The 18,145-nt window shown below is 31.6% G+C and overlaps 1 protein-coding gene across 1 annotated transcript; it reads right to left on the reverse strand.

The window, feature by feature from the left end:
* Nucleotides 1-1,882: 1,882 nt before the first annotated feature.
* On the reverse strand, nt 1,883-17,998 carry LOC129968388 (prickle-like protein 1). Its single transcript, XM_056082245.1, has 6 exons — nt 17,726-17,998; nt 15,881-16,057; nt 14,181-14,401; nt 12,242-12,476; nt 4,991-5,330; nt 1,883-2,364 (listed from the first exon to the last, which is right to left on the reverse strand). Exons 1-6 carry the CDS (start codon nt 17,996-17,998, stop codon nt 1,883-1,885), a joined length of 1,728 nt encoding a protein of 575 aa, XP_055938220.1.
* Nucleotides 17,999-18,145: the final 147 nt, after the last annotated feature.

The raw sequence follows: 18,145 nt of genomic DNA on the forward strand, positions 1-18,145 counted from the left end.
TTTAAAAAATCTGAATATCAGTTTTGAAAGTATATATATATATATATATATATTGACTTGAATAATGTAACAAAAACTGTAAAAATTAGTACTTAGTATATGATATTTGTATTAAGTTTCCAAATAAAAACTAAAGTTAACTTCTAAAAAAGTTTTTTTTTAAGTATTACATTTTTTATTGCTCCTTTGACTGAATATATTTTATAGTTATAAAATTTTCAGATGAATTAATATAGACTTTAAAAATTATTTACTTGTGATCACTGAAAGACTCTTAAGTTAAAAACATGTATAATTAGTCAAAATAATTTGTGATTACCATTTTTTATATTTTTGAATTTTTTTAAATAATAGATAATTTAGATAAATTTAAACTATGGTTGACTATTTTAAAGTCTTGTTAACAGGAAATTCAAGAGAACAGAAAAAAATTAATTACAAATTCAATTGTAGTTTCTGTAGAAGTTGATGAAAATTAAAAAAAAAAAAAAAATTGAGAATGTAGATATGTAATCTGTTTTATTCTGCTTTAATAGAAATTCTTGTGTTCTTTTGCACTATACTTGCATGAAATAAGTCATGGACTTGAAAATTTATGACTGAACCATTAAAATTTTATTTGTTCAATTAAAAAAAAAAATATTTGTATAATTTGGGAAAATAAAATTGTATGAAAATGATGAAAATAAAATTTCATGAAAAAGGGAATTTTAGATATTTAGCCAATCTATTTTATGTTTTGAATTTGGATTTATTCATTTCATAAATATTATATTGAATAAATAATTACATAAAAGTATTAAAATTTAAAAGTGAATTTGAGTGCAAGTATATTGCTGATTATTATTATCTCGTGTGCTGACTATTACATCTTGCATGCATTTTTAAAATTATTGTTCCAATCTATTAAGCAAACTATTTCATACGTTTCTAATAAAATTGATTTAAGATTTAATTGTAAAGAAGAACAAAACCTTACAGATACATATTTTTTCCCTCAAATTTTGAGAAAAAGATAGCCTTAGTTCCTTAATAAAATTGTAAAAATTAATAGATTGGAGTAAAAAATCTTCAGGATTTCTTTTGGTTTTCAAAAATTAATTTTTTTCTAGGTGTCGGCTGGAATTGAAATTATATTTCAATTCATTGTTTTCAAATTTAATTCATATAGGATATTGGAGTTTGTTTTTTTTTTCATTCCTGAATTTATATTTTTGACCACCTGAAATTTGTTACAACAAATTACACTGGATTTAAAATAATTTTTTTGGTAGAAAGTGCAATATTTACTTTATTGTGTAAATTGCATATAGTATATCTATATGTAAATTTCTGTATTGTATCTGCTATATTTCTTTTGCATCACTTTTATTATTTTTAAGAATTTTTCTCACTTAAAAAAAAAAAAATTGTTCAGGTTCATCATTTGCATTATAAATCAACGTTCACATGAGGTCAACTATGGCACGCAATAGTGTGAATTCTACTTAAGTAGAGAAGAGTAATCTCTATTTATAACGAAAATTTTACACCTTACTGAATTCCAAGTAATTGGTATTCTTTATTTTTTTAAAAATAACGTTTGAATTAATTTAAATTTCAGGAAATTAACATCTGCAGTTTATGTATTTCTGCCGTAATCATTTTGCTTGAAACTGCATGTTATATGAAATATTATTGAAGCACTGATATATAATAAAACATGAACATTATAATTTCGGATTTATAGATGAACGTTTGAAACATATTGTATGTAAATTGTTTTCAATTTTAACGAATCGTTTTAATTTATAAAGTAGTGTGTTTGAGAAATTAGAAAAAAAGTTGCAGAAATTGGAAAACGGGTTCTTTATTTTATTTATATGTATAAAATCAATCGTTTTCAATTTTTTTTAGGGTTTTTTTCGTTTGACTTCTTCGATTGCTTTTTTCGGTTTTTGCTGTTGCTTTTATTCTCAGGTACCTTTCCTTTTGAATTTTTCGAGCCTCTAGAAGTTGAAGCTCCAGAGTGAGTGTCCTCTTGATTTGTAGACGCCCTTTCTTTTGAATTATTCGAAAGTCGTTCAGTCGGTCTACGGTCTTCCTTATCTCTTGAAGTTGATTCACTAGAGGGAGTATCCTCTCGACTGGCAGGTGCTCTTCTTGAACTGCCTGAAAGTCTTTCAGTTGGTCTTCGGTCTTTCCTACCTCTAGTAGTTGATGCACCAGAAAGAGTGTCTTCTTGACTCGTGCATCCTTGGCAAATTAGTACGTTCCCTTGCATTATGAATGGAGTGTCAGCCAAGGAACGCTGGCAAACTCGACAGATGAAACATTCTGCATGCCATTTAAATTCTCCGTAGGAATAAAGAACATCATTATCACCTGCAAAAACAGAAATAAAAATGTGTTATATTTTAATTCCGATTAAGACAGGATAACAAATTTAAAAAAAAATGCATGAAAGGTACAAATTTGTTCAGAGAATGTTGGAGCAAACATGAATCGAAAGCACAATACAGGTGGGCCGGCTTAAAGGATCCCGAAGGCGTTATCTTATACTGAAAGAACCATGGAAGAATAGTTATAAAATATAGTTGCATCAAATAAAACACTTTTTCAAAGGTTTTTTTTCCCCCCAGTTTAAAGAAGTTTATTGCGAACACGCAGCATTACAGATGGCCAAACAACAGGTGACAGGTTAAATGTTTTCTCGAATAAGTGGTACTAAATTAACTGCGCAAATATACTCTATTTCAAGCATTCTTTGATGATTTATTTTTTTGATACCATTTTGATATACAATTATATCATACAGTCCCAAGAAGAAACATTCACCGACAAAAAGTTTAGAAATCTGAGAGGCCGTCATTTCCGTTTGCTAATTGGCGTTCAATAAGTGACTTCTGTGAGAAGAGGTACAAACAATGAGCAATTGACAGTGCTCACGAGCGACTTTGTAGAAAACTTGGGATTATTTCCTATCGGTGGCACATCATTTTTCTAATTAATAATGTGCTTATTTTTTTTTCTTTTGAGTATAAACATTGTTTTTTGGATACGGGCCTCTTACACATATGATTTTTCGTGAATGCTGAGATATGTTATGCATGTAACGAAATTAAATAAAAAATTCCTTTACAATGGGACTTCTGAAAACAATCTACATTATTTTTTGGCTCGTTTTCCCCCAATTCTAACTCAGACAATCTCTTTTGTCTAACTTATTTAGCAACGGTTTGATTGCTGTCCTAGAAAGAACCGGATCTTTATTAGTCCAATCGAATTGTACTTTAATATGAAAATATATATAACGGCAATTTCATTGCTTCCAACTATTGGTTTGACCATCCAGAATAAGACTATGATATTTTCCCCCCGAATAATGAGCTGAGAGGGTGAGAAAGTTGAATTACACGCATTTTGAATTTAAATAAAAGATTATTAATGTGAAGGGAATAATTTAAAAAGGAAACTTCAGCTCTTAAAATATCCTTTAGAATGAGCCGTCCAACAGTAATATAGCTTAGTTAGGCCTGGTGTAAATCTAGAAATATTTCTCCTCGCTAACTCACTTATTCCCCGTTATTTTGCCACTGAGTGTTTTATGCTTGAATTTCTCGTATAATTGCACGATATAACATGCCGCACACCCAGCTTCATCGAGTGTGAGGAGAACTGAATATGCCTTTCGAATTTCTTAACCAAATACCGCCAAATTTGATAAGGATATCTTACTTACTGTGTTTGTGACCTATTATTTCATACTTAGGACAGGCACATAAAAATACTACTTTTTAACAGATTTAGTTCAAATTTATGTATGGATTCACTATAAATAAGTCTGGAAAACTAGACATTCATTTGGAATGCTTTTAAATCACTCGTAAGCAAATCACAGGTGAACCAAATACAGTTTAAACACGAAATAGCAAAACATTGCGAGAAGATTAATTATACATGCACATACAGAAATATATTTTCAAAATTCTGAACGTGAAAGCCCAACTTTCGTATTATTAAATTTTATTTCTTATTTCAAATTTTATTTTTGATGTGCTTTATTTTCCATAACTTTTAGTGAATTTCATTTTCTAGTCAATTCATCATTTCAAATATTAGTTTGATTATTGCACCGTTGCATATACCTAATAGAACCAGTTTTACAAAACCGATTCCCAAGTAATTCCATGTTTCCAAACATGTAAGAGGCTCTTTGAATTTTGTTAATGCGCTTTCTTGATATTAAATTTTCCTTAAAACCATATTGCCCCTTCCCCAATTCTTTGAGCAAGAAAATACAATTTTTTGTTAGATAATAAAATGTTAGAAGAATTGCAAATACTGGTATTAGCTCTATGTTTTAAGGATGACTTAGAGCTTTAGATAAAAAAATTTCTTAGTTCATATTTGTGTTAATGAATAATACATATAACAAAGAAACTGAACAATGAATATTTTCATGAAAAGTTTTTGTTTTGATAATCAGCCAACAAAACAAATATAAGGATAGAAGTTGAATGTAAAAGTGGGAGAACAGAGTGTAACTGCAGTCTGTTGGTTCAGCCGACAGTAGGAAAACCAAAAAAGTCCCAACAGTTGCAACGAATTCGGCAAGCAAGGTTATAGGTTTAATTTCATTAAGATGTCACGGAGTTTGATTCCATCAAGAAAGTGTGCACAATAAACAGTAAGTATAGCTATTAAAATAGCATTATCTATTACATTAAAATACTTTGTGGAGGAAGCATGAACAAGCTCAGCTTAAGAGATTCAGGCAATGTTAATTAAATTTGCAATTTGGTGGGATAAAATTTCCCAAGTGTAAAAATTGCAAGTGATTCATTTCTATCGCATTCCGTCTTTTTTTTTTAATTGATTTTCAAAATCAATCAGTCATTTTTTAGGACGCCCAGTACATTATCGGCGAACCAGTTGGTCTCTAAATGCGGCTAATAAGTAATATATATATGACCAGATATTATTGGTTAGATAAGGAAGGATCACAAACCTATCAGAATGGGCTGTCCACAAGAATGACATCGCTTACAGAAAGTTTCTCCATAGCAATTCACGCAATATAAATCGTCATCCACGTTCTTGAATGTTTGTTCCGCCAGTCGCGCTTGGCATCTGTGGCAAGTGAAACACTCATCATGGTACGGCTGCTTATTGTACATGACTGCATCGTCATCAGTGATGGCGTACCTGCACTTGAAGCACCTCACCCCAAAATTGCGTCTGTAGCATTCAAAGCAATAAGGAAAGTCTCCATGCGTGTGGAAGGTACCCGTGCCGATAACATTTTGACAGTCAGAGCACTTAAAACAGTTTATATGGAATTTTCGGCCCTAATAGAAAAAAAAATGCTTTTAATAATGAGAAATTGGAGTTTTCAGTTCAAGCATCCAGGGTCAGTTTTTATCATAAAGCAACAGTACCTTTCTAGCATAAGAATATATTGCGGCGTTGAAGAAAGACAGTTGAATATCCATGGCCGAATGGTCATGGCACCGGTCTCATGATCAAGAGACCTGGGTTCGAATCCCGCTGGTGACAATGCGATTAACAGTATATGTAAATGCTTAATTCTTTGATTTTATGTTTTCCTTTATTTCATGTTCCAGAAGATACTGGACATTTCTTTAGTTTACCAGACAAGTGTTTTGGACTTTTTTCTTACTGTCTCCAGAAGAGTATTCTGGAACTTTCTCTGCTTGTATAAAAGCAGAAGATTTGTTAGTTACTGTATTCTCAGTTCAGTTAATAAATTGGTTTAGCTCTATCTCTTGTGTGTGTCATTGAGTTCTATACTATACTATACTACTACGTGACAATATGATACATTCATGATATTGCTCGATGTTCTGAATGCTGACCAATATCATGAAGTTATTGTAATAATATTGTTGGTAATTTTGTGCCAATAGTGTAGGCAACTGTCTGTGATTGTAGTGAGAGTAATTTGGCAATAAGTTTTAAATTTGAGCTTTTATTTAACGTGGTGGCGGCATGATGAAAAGCTAGTTTTCCCTCTTGTGCATAATGTTATCGTTCATTTTAAATTTTATTTTGATTTCATATTTTTGTAGAATTGAGTACAGTTTTTAACTTACACATGGATAAATTTTTGACTTCGACAACACTCAACATCATAATAGTGACAATAGGTTTTACAATTTAAAGTGGAGCGTAAAATACAAAAAGAAATCCTGGCATCTTTTTACCTCCAGAGCAATGTGATCACACCTAGACAAAGGACGGCCGCCACGTTGATCAAATTAACAGCATTGAGTTAATTCTCAAGGCCATTCCAAAAACGGGACGCTTGCCTATTTTTAATTGATATATTATTTTAATGATTCAGAAGCGCAAAGGTTTGAAAAATCAATTTTTCGTCATAAATTATATTATGTTTTTAATTTAATTTCTTAATATATTATTAAATATTTTAATGAATTATTTATGTTTAAAATATGCATTAAAGAAACTTATTAAGCCATTTTCGTTTTTCAACAAAATTTATTTACTGTTTTCTTAATCATATAAAAAAATAGACAATATTTTATTCCACGTATTTGTCTTTACATGTGCACATACAAATACATATTGATTAGAGGCCATTGCATAAGGACGCCAGAGAGTCTTACGCCTTTTTCCAATTCATTCGAGGTATGGTATGAAAAATATGATTAAAAGACCTACAAATATACTGGAAGTACTGGAATCTTCAGTGATTTGGTAAATATCAGATCAGAGGACAGCAGGATTATCGAAAGTGGGGGTTCATTTAAGAAAACGCATTTTGATGGTGCAACGTATGCTTATTGCATTATATATATATATATATATATATATATATATATATATATATATATATATATATATATATATATATATATATATATATATATATATATATATATATATATATATATATATATATATATATATATATATATATATATATATATATATAGGGTCCCAAACGACGATGAATGAATGAAAATCGTGAAAATGTGACGGTGAAGAAATAGAGAAACCAATATAAAATAATTTACAAGGCAACTTATGACACGCAGAACAAACAAAATTGTTACATTAGTAGTTTAAAGCAACTCCAACAGATATCATTTCATAGAGCACAGATGCATAGATAGCCGAGTAGAGATGTTCGAAAGTTTAGAGTATTCTGGATTTCTTTTGCTGCGGTTACTATCCACATTATCAAATAATTCGTTATCTCAACTGTTTAGTTTCTTATTAACGAATGATTTCATGGTACCCCCCCCCCCCCACCAAAAAAAACGAAGTTAAGGTCTGACGAGAGTGGAGAGCCAAACTCTTCTTAGAAATACATTTGCCTTCCGTCTCCCGAAGTTCTTTCTTCTACTCCCAGGGTGGAATTACATTCATTTGTAGAACACACCCATTGATGTCTGATGTAAACCGTTGTCACATGATCAATCGTTTAATGACGTCCGCTTTTAAAGACGCATTTTCGAACACTCATACTTAGTAGTAGCATTTTCTATTAGTTGAAATACTTGTTCCTTAACTCCGTAAAATTAACGATTTTCTCCCCTATCCAAATACCATAACTTTATAAATTGCATTCTGAATTTTACTTAATTAGGATAAAATACAAGATTTTTGAAATCATAAAAGTCATATAACTCTACATCAGTTTTTTGCAGTTAATATTAGATATATATTTTTGCAATTTCGAATTTTAAAGCTTGATCCACAAGCATAATTCGAATACATTTTTTTAAACTTTTTACTATTTATGAAGATTATAAATACAAGGGTTATTCAGATAGTAAGGTTCGAATCGCCGTAGGTAATTGAAAATTGGTCGAAAATTGAAATATGCATGCACGACTTCTTTTGTGCCTTGCTCATCAGACGACACCACTTGTATTAATATTGTTGCAGTATGCTGTTTACAGTATCAGCTCAAATGATAAGCCCTCTGACTGAGAAATACGGCTAGTGATTCGGTTTCGATAACAAGAAACGTTTCAGCGACGGAAATTCATTGACATATAAGTGAATTCATATAAGTGAGGTGCATGTTCTCAATGCGAAGAGCGACATCTAAGTTCGTATTTGGGTGGAAGTTTTCAAGGAAGGATGGGAAAATGTTCGTGATGAACCGCGATCATCAATGATCCGGTGGACCATCAAGGATGGAATTGGTCAATGATTTGAAGTTTCGGTCAATAATGGGGACAAAAAGATTCTTGAAGACTGGCGATTCACAATTTCAACTTTAGTATTCGAATTTCTGAATGTGGAGCATAACAGCTTTGCAAAAAATTGCCTCTGAAAATTTGGAAGTTCGTAAATCGTGCGCATGTTGGATTCCTATGCTACTTACTGAGAAACACCAAATGAAAAGAATATATTGTGCTCTTAATTTTTTGAACCGATATCATAAAGAAGATGATCAATTTTTAGAGAACATTGTCATAGGGAATGAGACGTGAGTTTCTCACATGATCTAAGAGTCTAAACATCAGTCAAAGGAATTGCGTCACTCGATATTACCAATCAGAATCACGGCCAAGCAGAAATCTAAACACGCAAGATTATGGCAACCATGTTTTGGGACAGACATGGAGCTTTGTTATGCAGTCGCTTACCCTGACTAAACTTCGGTTGCAATACAAAATAAGTTAATTGGCCTTCTTACATCTGGGATTTTGTTGCTACAGATCACATTCAGACAATTCCAGACCACATTCTGCCATATACATCCAAAATCTGATAGCATTTTTTGGACGGGTGCAAATTGGCCACCCATCGTGCAGTTTAAGCTTGGCGCCGAATCATTTTTACTTGTTCCACTACATAAAGGAATTTCTTGGCGGCAAGTGCTTCGTCTCAGATATCGAGGTGAAAGAAGTTAAGGACTGATTGTCCTCACAAGCGGCCCACTTCTATGACTTGGGGAAAGTTAAGACAAATGTTTAAACAAATTTGAAAATTATGTAAGAAATAGAGAAATCTGTAAGGAATTTAATAAAAGTTTTTTTTAGAAAAGTATCGGTGAACCTTATAAGAAATCGGACCTTACCCTCGTAAATGAAAGAGAATCGTACCTGGAAATTAACGTACTGCTGTTCTTTATTGATGATTTGCTTACATGAGTCACATTTAAGTGCTATGTGATCGATGTAACATTTCATGCAGTAGAATTTGCCATCATGGTGTTCAAATTCTGTAATAATTTCTCCGCATTTTTCACATGTGAAACAGCTGTAATGCCAACATTTCCCCTGAAAAATATCAAAACGTTAAAGTTACATAATGTAAAGGATTGATAATAAGCGTTAAAAACAAAGTATGAACATCTTAACTCTACTCTTTTCAATTCCAGATAGCAAGCGTCACTTTCCTACACAAATATGTCTGCAACACAAAGGAATGAAAATACAGACTACTGCTTATTTTTGATAATTTCGGTCATTTGCAAAGTATGCCTGCAAAGGAGAAAGAAATTCCTTCAAATTTTGTGAAACTTGTTACTGTATAAAATGTATTACAGAGTTAGGGATAACAAAGCGAAAAATGCAATCGTGCATCGGAAACAAATGCTATGAAGAAGGGTTTTTTTTTTTTAAAGTTTTTATTTTTAAAACCTTTTCTGAGTGAAAAAAAAAAACATTTCTTTTTTCTTCCAAAACCATTTTTTCTTGATCCTAAATTTAAAAAAATAAATAAATAAGATAAGTATAAAGCTTTATAAAAAATAAAAGAAAGTGGACATAAAAGTTTTCTGGCTTTCTTTAATGGACAATCATCTTTAATGAAACCTTCTTGAACAACCTAATTTTCCAGACTATTTTTATTTAAAAATATTGAGCAATCGGAATGAAGTGACCATTCTCTCTACTTTTCAGTCACACACATGAGTTAAAGATTTGTTATACAATGGAAAAATATAGGGCCTTTGCAAGGGAAATCTTTAACTCCCAATCTCTACACGTATTCAAATTTTTAAATAATAAATTATGATTTATCTTGCCTACTAAGCATGCCTCACCGAATATATGATATGTAAATGTATATAACTATAACTTCACCTTTTTTTAATAGATGGTTTTGGTTGAGCTGCTTACCAGCAAATAAAGTTGACAACAACCTTTAAAAATTAGTGTGTGATTTCTGGTTAATATTAAAAAAAAAACATTTTTTAGCTTAGAAAACATGTCAAGTTTTGCTTCCAATTAACACATTTACGGGAAATTATGTTATATTATTTCCTTGATAACAAAACTGCAGCAGAAAACATCGCTTACTAATTGACATTTATGGTAAACATGCCCATGGAATACAACTTCCTAGAGTGGTTTCAGTTATTTAAAAAATGATGATTTCGATACAGTTGACATAAAGCAGGTTAAACCATCTGAAAAATCCAAAATACAAATTTGGAAGCATAAAACTTTCAGCAGTGAAAGATATAATCAACAGTTGGAGAAATGTCTAGAATATGGGAAAAGACATGATAAAGTCGTTTACCAATGCGATAATGATCGGCCAAATGCTATAAGATCATTGAAAGAAACTTTTGAATCATTTCGGTGGAATATGGTGTTCTACCTATCTTATTCATCAGATGTTGCTCCTTCAGACTACTGTTTATTTCGCTTCATATAGAGTGCCCTTTTCGGCGAGAGTTTCAATTCCTAAACAGACATTGAAATTGATTTGATAACTGGATAAACCATCTAAATACCTAGACTTATTTTTTATCTCAAAATTTATTTGTTTTATTCGGAAGTTGGAAAAATATTGTTGTTCTTGAGCGTAAATATTTTAATTAAATCAATCTTTAATTTTTATTGCAAATAAGTGTCTTTTTAAATTTATAAAAGGACTGAGTTCATATTTATACCCCAAAATCTTATAATGGACAAACTGAAACACAAATATTCATTTTATATAATCAGAATTTTGTTATAAAAATAATTATTCGATGCAAAGTTGACTTATATACCAATAAAAGTATTTCAAGTTCTTGCATTTGGATTAGTATATAATCTTCATTGTGATAGGGTGGGGATTAACATTATCAACCATCATTATTCAAGAATCACGTTATAATTTTCCCCTTTTTTATGGCTTAAAATATTCGAAATCTAAACTTATCAAGCAAGAAACTTAAATTTTATCATATAAAAACATTGCCCGATCTCCTCTGAATTATATATTTGAGGCTTGAATCATGATTCAAAAACTTGAATTTTCTTTTGGCTAATTTGAAAGAAAATTTTTATGTGAATAGAGTTGGATAGTTGGATATGATATAGTGACTTTTGGAACTCCATTAATTAGTTACACGAAGTGCTGAATCAAGACAACTGTAAAAACGTAACGAAACACTCAAAATTCCTATGAAGTTTTGTTTGCATTTTCATTTTACTTCTGCTGTTCGACAACAATAAATAATAAGAGTGATTTTTGCGTCACGTATATTAATCTTTTTTTTATAGTGAGAGAAATAAAGATATATATATATATATATATATATATATATATATATATATAGAAAGATATTTCAGTTAGTGAAATAAAAATTCAATGGGATTTTTAACATTATTTTCTCTTCAATGAGAGAGTCTGGATTAAAACTTGACGATTTGAATCCTAGGTCACTTTCTACATTCCTATATTTTTTTTTTTTTTGTAATTATGTTCCAAAAATCGCCTAAAAGTGAGAAAGTACGCTCACAAAGACGTGCGGTTGAGAACATAGACAAATGCTTTAGTGAAAGTTTGGCGATATTGTTGCCGAACATTTTTCCAGAATGGAACCATTGATATTCTTTTAAAAATGAATATGGGTTCTGATCACATGAGAGTTCATATAACAAATGTTTTTCATTTGAAGAAATTTTCAATTTCTTTATGCATTCTTTTCCAAAAAATGTTCTGAGTCATTCTTTCACCATCTTGAATTTTCGAAAGTAGCATGTTAATACGAAAAGTACATATGCCCGCGGCCCATTTGTACATGATTAGCAACCCACAAATGATCCGCGAAAAAGTAGGTTGGAGTCTTCTGGTTTAGATGATTACTTTTGCTGTGCAGCAGGAAATGACATAATTCATTTACATTTGAAAAATATTTCAAAAGTTCTCACACTTTTTGAACATAATAGTATTTTGTTCTGAAATTATGACAACGCAACATAAGCAAGGAATACAAAAACAACTTAGAAAGTATGGCAAAGACATCAAATGGTATTACATCAAATGAGATTTGTTTCGTCTCCAGAGGGATGCGCTGTCCACATTTCTGGCAATCGTCGCCATACATATCCTCGTAGCAGGTCATGCAATACAGTTCTCCATCTTTGGCGAAACCCTTGTTGTCCTCCAACGGATCATCGCAGTGGAAACAACGCAGATGATCTGTATGGTAGAAGGCTTCCCCTGCTTGTGAATATTGCACAGAAAAGATGAGTTCGTCACAAGCGTGACACCTGTTGATTTAAATAGTGTTTGTTCATTCATTTTTTTACTAGATCTTTTGATGACCACTTTGTTGGCCAGGAATAATGATTGTGTATAATTTCAATTATATCCCATAAATATAAATTTCACGTTTCTTTTAACAAAAAAGTTTCAATCTTGAACTTAGAAAGAAGCTAGAACCATGTAAAATCAGATGTTCACTGTAAATATTTATATTCAATCTACCAGCCCTCACCCTCACCCTCTTTGCCAACATCAAATATCACGCCTATTTCCCAGATCCGCTATTAAAAAATATAAATTTTTAAGCGATTAGTTATAAAGATAAAATTTTAATTAGATAAACCTGATGTAATGATTTTTTTTACCTGATGATATTTTGTTTTTCTTCAAAATCTACTTCTGTTTTTCGTTGCAATAATATGCTTATAATTTTTGCTCTTTATTGTAAAACAATAAGGTATTATTTGCTCAATGTATTCCTTCAGAAAAGTGTTTGCCAACTTTCGTAAGAGTTTCTTCCTAAGTAGTTTTTCTTTATTATTTGTCAAATGAATAGCTGTTGATTGCAGTTATATTATTAAAAAAATAATTGTTTTAAAACAACAGCAACAAAAAGAAGATATAGTAAAAACTTACGTCCACGATTGCGAATACCTCTGAAAAGCAAATAAAAGATTCGCACAGTTTTATTATTCCAAATGTTGACTAACAGCTCATAGAATGGAGCTGCAAAAAACACTAAAGTCATGCTTTCATACCTGCTTGTGATAAAAGGATGTAAAACGAAAGTCTTCTTTAGTGTACCTTTTACATATGCATGCTTGCTAGAAGGTTAAATAACTGGAAAAACAAAACATACAACTCTCCAGCCAAATTACGACACTGATTTCTTCTATTTTTTTCAGATGAAAGTTAATGACATGTGGATGTATTATCAATGGCCCTTGCTTTCAACCAATGACCATTTTTGATAAATTGCTCAAAAACACTACTTCATTCTACATTGTTTCTAGGAGGGGGTGGGGGTGGAAACCTAGACAGAAATCTTCAGTCGCAAGCATTAAATTGAATATTTAATGCATCGAGGAAAAAATTAGGATGGCAGTTGCCAAAAAACAAAATAAGTGTCTCCAGAATGAGAGGTCAATGTAATGAGAAAGTAATCTCTTCTATTTTTTGAGGCCGAGTGACATTACAATACTGATTACTTCTATTTTTTTTTAGATGAAAGTTAATGACATGTAGATATATTATTATTGGCCCTTTGCTTTCAACCAATGACCATTTTTGACAAAATGTTCAAAAATACCACTTCACTCTACACTGTTTCTAGAGGAGTTGGTGGAAAACTTAGACAGAGTTCTTCAGTGCCAGAAATCAAATAAGTGACTCTAGAATAAGATGCCAATGTAATAAAAAAGTAATCTCTTCTATTTTTTGAGGCCGAGTGACATTTTGATAAAATAACGAAATAACGTGCTCTAATAAGCTCTTTAGTTACTATTATTCGCCAATGGCATGCAATCAATAATACATAAATAATTTTCTTACTCTATTACGAAACTTATAATTCCCATATGCAGAACTGAAAATAAACATTTGAACACACATGGTGATTATGATGTGGGTGTGATTACACATTCATTACAGAATATACGAAAAAATTTCAGAGAGACCACTTTTACTGAATTTATCCTATGTTAACTCACCTTTTCCTTAGCGCATCTGAATAGTGCCTCACGCAATATATTTTCCCATCCACTTCGAAACAATGCACCAAATCCACCAAATGTTCCCTGCATGTTGAACAGATGAAACAGGCCGGATGGTACGCTAAGGAGCTCTGTAAGGCAGGAACAACTACTAGCTCATCTACTTCCAAAAGGATCAAACAGGTGGGACATTGCATAGGCATTTTCTCTGTCCTAGGCTAAAAGAAATTATTTAAAGATCAAATATTTTTCCGTAAAATTTTTTAATGGTTCAAAGATTTTTAATATATATTGTAACGAAACTTTTTCTAACATAATGCGGACTGAATGGTTCAGTGGTGGAATGATATGAACTGAAAGCGACAGTTCTCAAGTTCATATCTGCCTGCAGGCAAGTTGCCTAAAAATTGTTTTGTTATTGATTTACGTTCTGTTATTTTACGTTTGTTCTAGAATGTTCTTATAATTTCTGCATCTTTCTAAATCTGGATGATTCGAGTTATTTCGTATTGTGGATAAAAACAGATGTAAGGTTTAGTTCCTTAAATAAAGTCTCGAGTTGGATTAGCGAGTGTTATCTTTGACTTTAGTTAACACATGGTTGATCTACGCGACAATATGAATCGTGGTTTGGTTTGATTTATTGATACAAGGGATGTACTGAGCTAAATGTTCACGAGTTGTCACAAAAAAATATATATTCAGCAAATAATAAACACTCCAATTGATTAATTTTTTTTATAGAAAAAGGCGAAATAGAGAACCATGTATTTTACAAAATGCCGAATTCCTGTCTTTTGTGACAAAACTTTTGGAAGATGTCGTCATCCTATGACAGAATGAAAAGAAATTTTAAGGACATCTTTGAAGAAGTGGTAGTTTTATCTGAATCGGTCGAGTTTTCTACTCTTAATTTTTTTTATATTAAAGGGCTATTTGTTTTTAACTGACTATCAATCTTCGAGAGATGTAATGAAATGCTTGAAACGCTCGCTCTTAATTTTTCTATATTGCCATTATTGAAAGCAATTCATCGATTAAATGAATTTGAAATGTTCCATATTGATATTTAAGTTTTTATGCTATTTAGTAGGATTTACAGAATTAAAATTATTGTCAAGAAATATTTTTTTAGCATTCGCCGATGACAACATGCACGAGGCATTTTTTCCATCTTCATACGAAAATGGTTATGAAGTAACCTAAGTGCAAAAGATTGAGTGCCATTTAATGGTCTTGTCATATATAGACGTTTTTTGCCATATTTTGTAACCAAAGGGTTGTTTGAAACTCTAGATCGAGCGTCATTATCTCGAGTCAAGCTGAAATAAAAAATTTTGCAAGAAAATACCAAATTTATCTCTACTTATGAAATTATTAAGAAAATTAGGAAAAGCCTTTGGTCAGCCGAGAACTTTATTTAAATAACGAAAATGAACCTTGAAATGTATTGTGTTCAGAATAATTAGTTGGTATCTTCTTTTAAAAATAGATTGTAATGATTTTAAGGTGGCATTTGGGCTGAAAAATTTCCTTTATTCCATCTTTATTTGTGAATAAATTTGCCATTACCTGTTTTACCCTGAACGTCCACACTTGAAATATTTGAAATCCTAACGAGGACGATTGAATTGAATGAATGAAGAATTTTTTCAAGTAGTTTACTAGCCTAAATAGAAATGAATTCGCATCAGTACCTGTACGTATCCAAAATACATTGTCTTTTTCCTTATATTCTCAATAAATTCTTCCAAATCTGGGAAATTTTCGGGTTCTACGAACCTGCAGGCTGATGGGGAGACGTCCGTCTCAGGAATTTGCTTCATAAGCGTCTTTAGATGCCATTGAAGACCTTCTGAATTATGCTTTGGGACCTAGAGAAATAGAATAATGACAATTAAAAATGAAAAAAATAAGCAAACATGAGAATGGTTTTTCTGAAACTTTCTTACACATTTCTTAATACGAATGGTATCGCCCTGAATAAAAATTATCAGAATTGGGAAAAACTGTGATCGTTGCAAGTGCCCAGTTTTTACTTTCAGAGCCGGCACCAGGGAGCTTAATATTTCTTAGAAGGTAATCACAACCCAAAACTGGCTACTCCGACCGGAAGGCGCACAGAAAAATCTGAATGAGTGTACACGAACCTTCTATATTGAACAAAAACACGTGACATGGCAATTGCATGAGAAGTTGTAACTTCATTTTCTCAACTCTCTTGCAAAATACGCAACTGATTCCAAAATTAAAATGTGGAGAAATTTACATGTATTAAGTAGATACGTGAGTTTTTTTTTTTGTAATTGCAATTTTAAGTTTTATTTAATTTGTTGTTGCCTTTTTTTTATGTTCGTAAGTATCATATTTGAATAGACGAAATTGCGTAGGAAGTTTGTCTTTCACTTCCCTATCCATTAATGCTCTGTAATTTTGTACACTCGTGTATTCTCGATGATCGCTCAATATTTTAATATTTTAAGAACTTAATCTTCTGTCATTCTATTAATTATAATTCATATGAGATAGAGTGATTAATTCTTTGAAATATAAATTCATTTCTGTTTGAGAAGTAAAATTTGATAGTAAATCTAATTAAAAAAAATTATTATAATAGGAAATTATTGAGGATATTAAAACTGCTGGAGTGGTCTCCACAAAACTTTATCGCATATTCTCTATTAAGTTTGCCGTGTCAGAGAACCCCTTGCATGGTACTAACTTACAATAGTTACGAACGATTAATTTTTGGCTTGAGTTTAGCATTTTTACTGAATCTATTATGTCATGCCTGGCGAGTTGTTTTTAATCCCTGGCATTCGGTTGATATTATCTAAAAATCGAATTTGTGCTTTAGACACTTTTATCTCAATCGATTAAAGCAATAATTTAACATAAAACTACACTTGTAATCACAAAATCCCATATCAAATTTAATAAATTTAAATCATTAAGTTTTTGAATTATCACATTTGCATGTTTCTGGAAGTACATGCCGACAGACCATCACCCCATAGTTGGATTTGACTGAAAATTTGACTGGTGTCTGCACAATAGATGATAAATCAGTGTGCCGAATTTTATCCAGTTAGATCTCTTTTTTTTATATAGTTATCGTATTAACTTATATTCGAACAGCTGGACTGACAGATTTCCTCTGAACGAATTTTGTTCAAATTTTGATAGAAATCTGCAAATTGAGTGTAAAGACCGTACACCAAATTTCATCTATTTAGCAAGAGTCGTTTTAGAATTCTCTTTGTCGCAGGCAGATATAATGCCAAAAATGTGTTTTTCCAATTTAGAGAGGTCGAAAACGTGACGATTCGTTAAAATCTTGATTTCGAATTCTTTAAAGTTTGCGATACTTTTTCTATATTACGTGCACGAGAAAGTAAAAACAAAAGGTGTATTTTTAAACTTTTAGATTCTTTTGTGTTATTTTTACATATATAAAATCGATCATTAACGATTTTTCATTCACTGCGGAGAGATTCTGGTCCATTAAGAATAAAATCTTATATTCTATTCCTTCTTCTTACCTCATCATCCCGAAAGCAGCTAAAATAATCATCGAGGCGTTCTTCTGGACACTGGGGAGGAATCCACGCGTACACGCTGTTCGATTTCGGATCTTCAGCCTCACAGTCATGGGCTAACGACGTTACGAGGTTGTGTAATTGCTTGATGTCCTCTTCGCTGAGGGGGTGTCTTTCCCTGGGCTGTTTGCATTCTTTGCAAACTTTTCGTCTTGGATGGAGTCGAAAGCTTTCACAAGCAGGGGTGTCCTCGGACTCATCGGTGTTGGCGGACATTATCGGAAAAGGCTACACAAACTCATTTAAATGCACTATTCCAGGAATGAGAAAAATACGAGATCATAAATCGTTGCTGCTATTATTTGATTCTGTTTTATTTTTAAATATTGCAGAAAATTGTTTGTAAACAATTATTTTGATTTG

Source organism: Argiope bruennichi, chromosome 5 (assembly GCF_947563725.1).
Source record: "Argiope bruennichi chromosome 5, qqArgBrue1.1, whole genome shotgun sequence".
Taxonomy (NCBI): Eukaryota; Metazoa; Arthropoda; class Arachnida; order Araneae; family Araneidae; genus Argiope; species Argiope bruennichi.

Bases quoted from the DNA above. Each gene is read 5' to 3' on its own strand.
- LOC129968388 (XM_056082245.1), bottom strand. From the start codon at position 17,998: ATGTCCGCCAACACCGATGAGTCCGAGGACACCCCTGCTTGTGAAAGC. The intron at 12,477-14,180 runs GTGAGTTAACAT...TTAAATCAACAG, and splicing joins TCAGATGCGCTAAGGAAAAG to GTGTCACGCTTGTGACGAAC. The intron at 2,365-4,990 runs GTTTGTGATCCT...CTGTTTTTGCAG, and splicing joins TGGACAGCCCATTCTGATAG to GTGATAATGATGTTCTTTAT.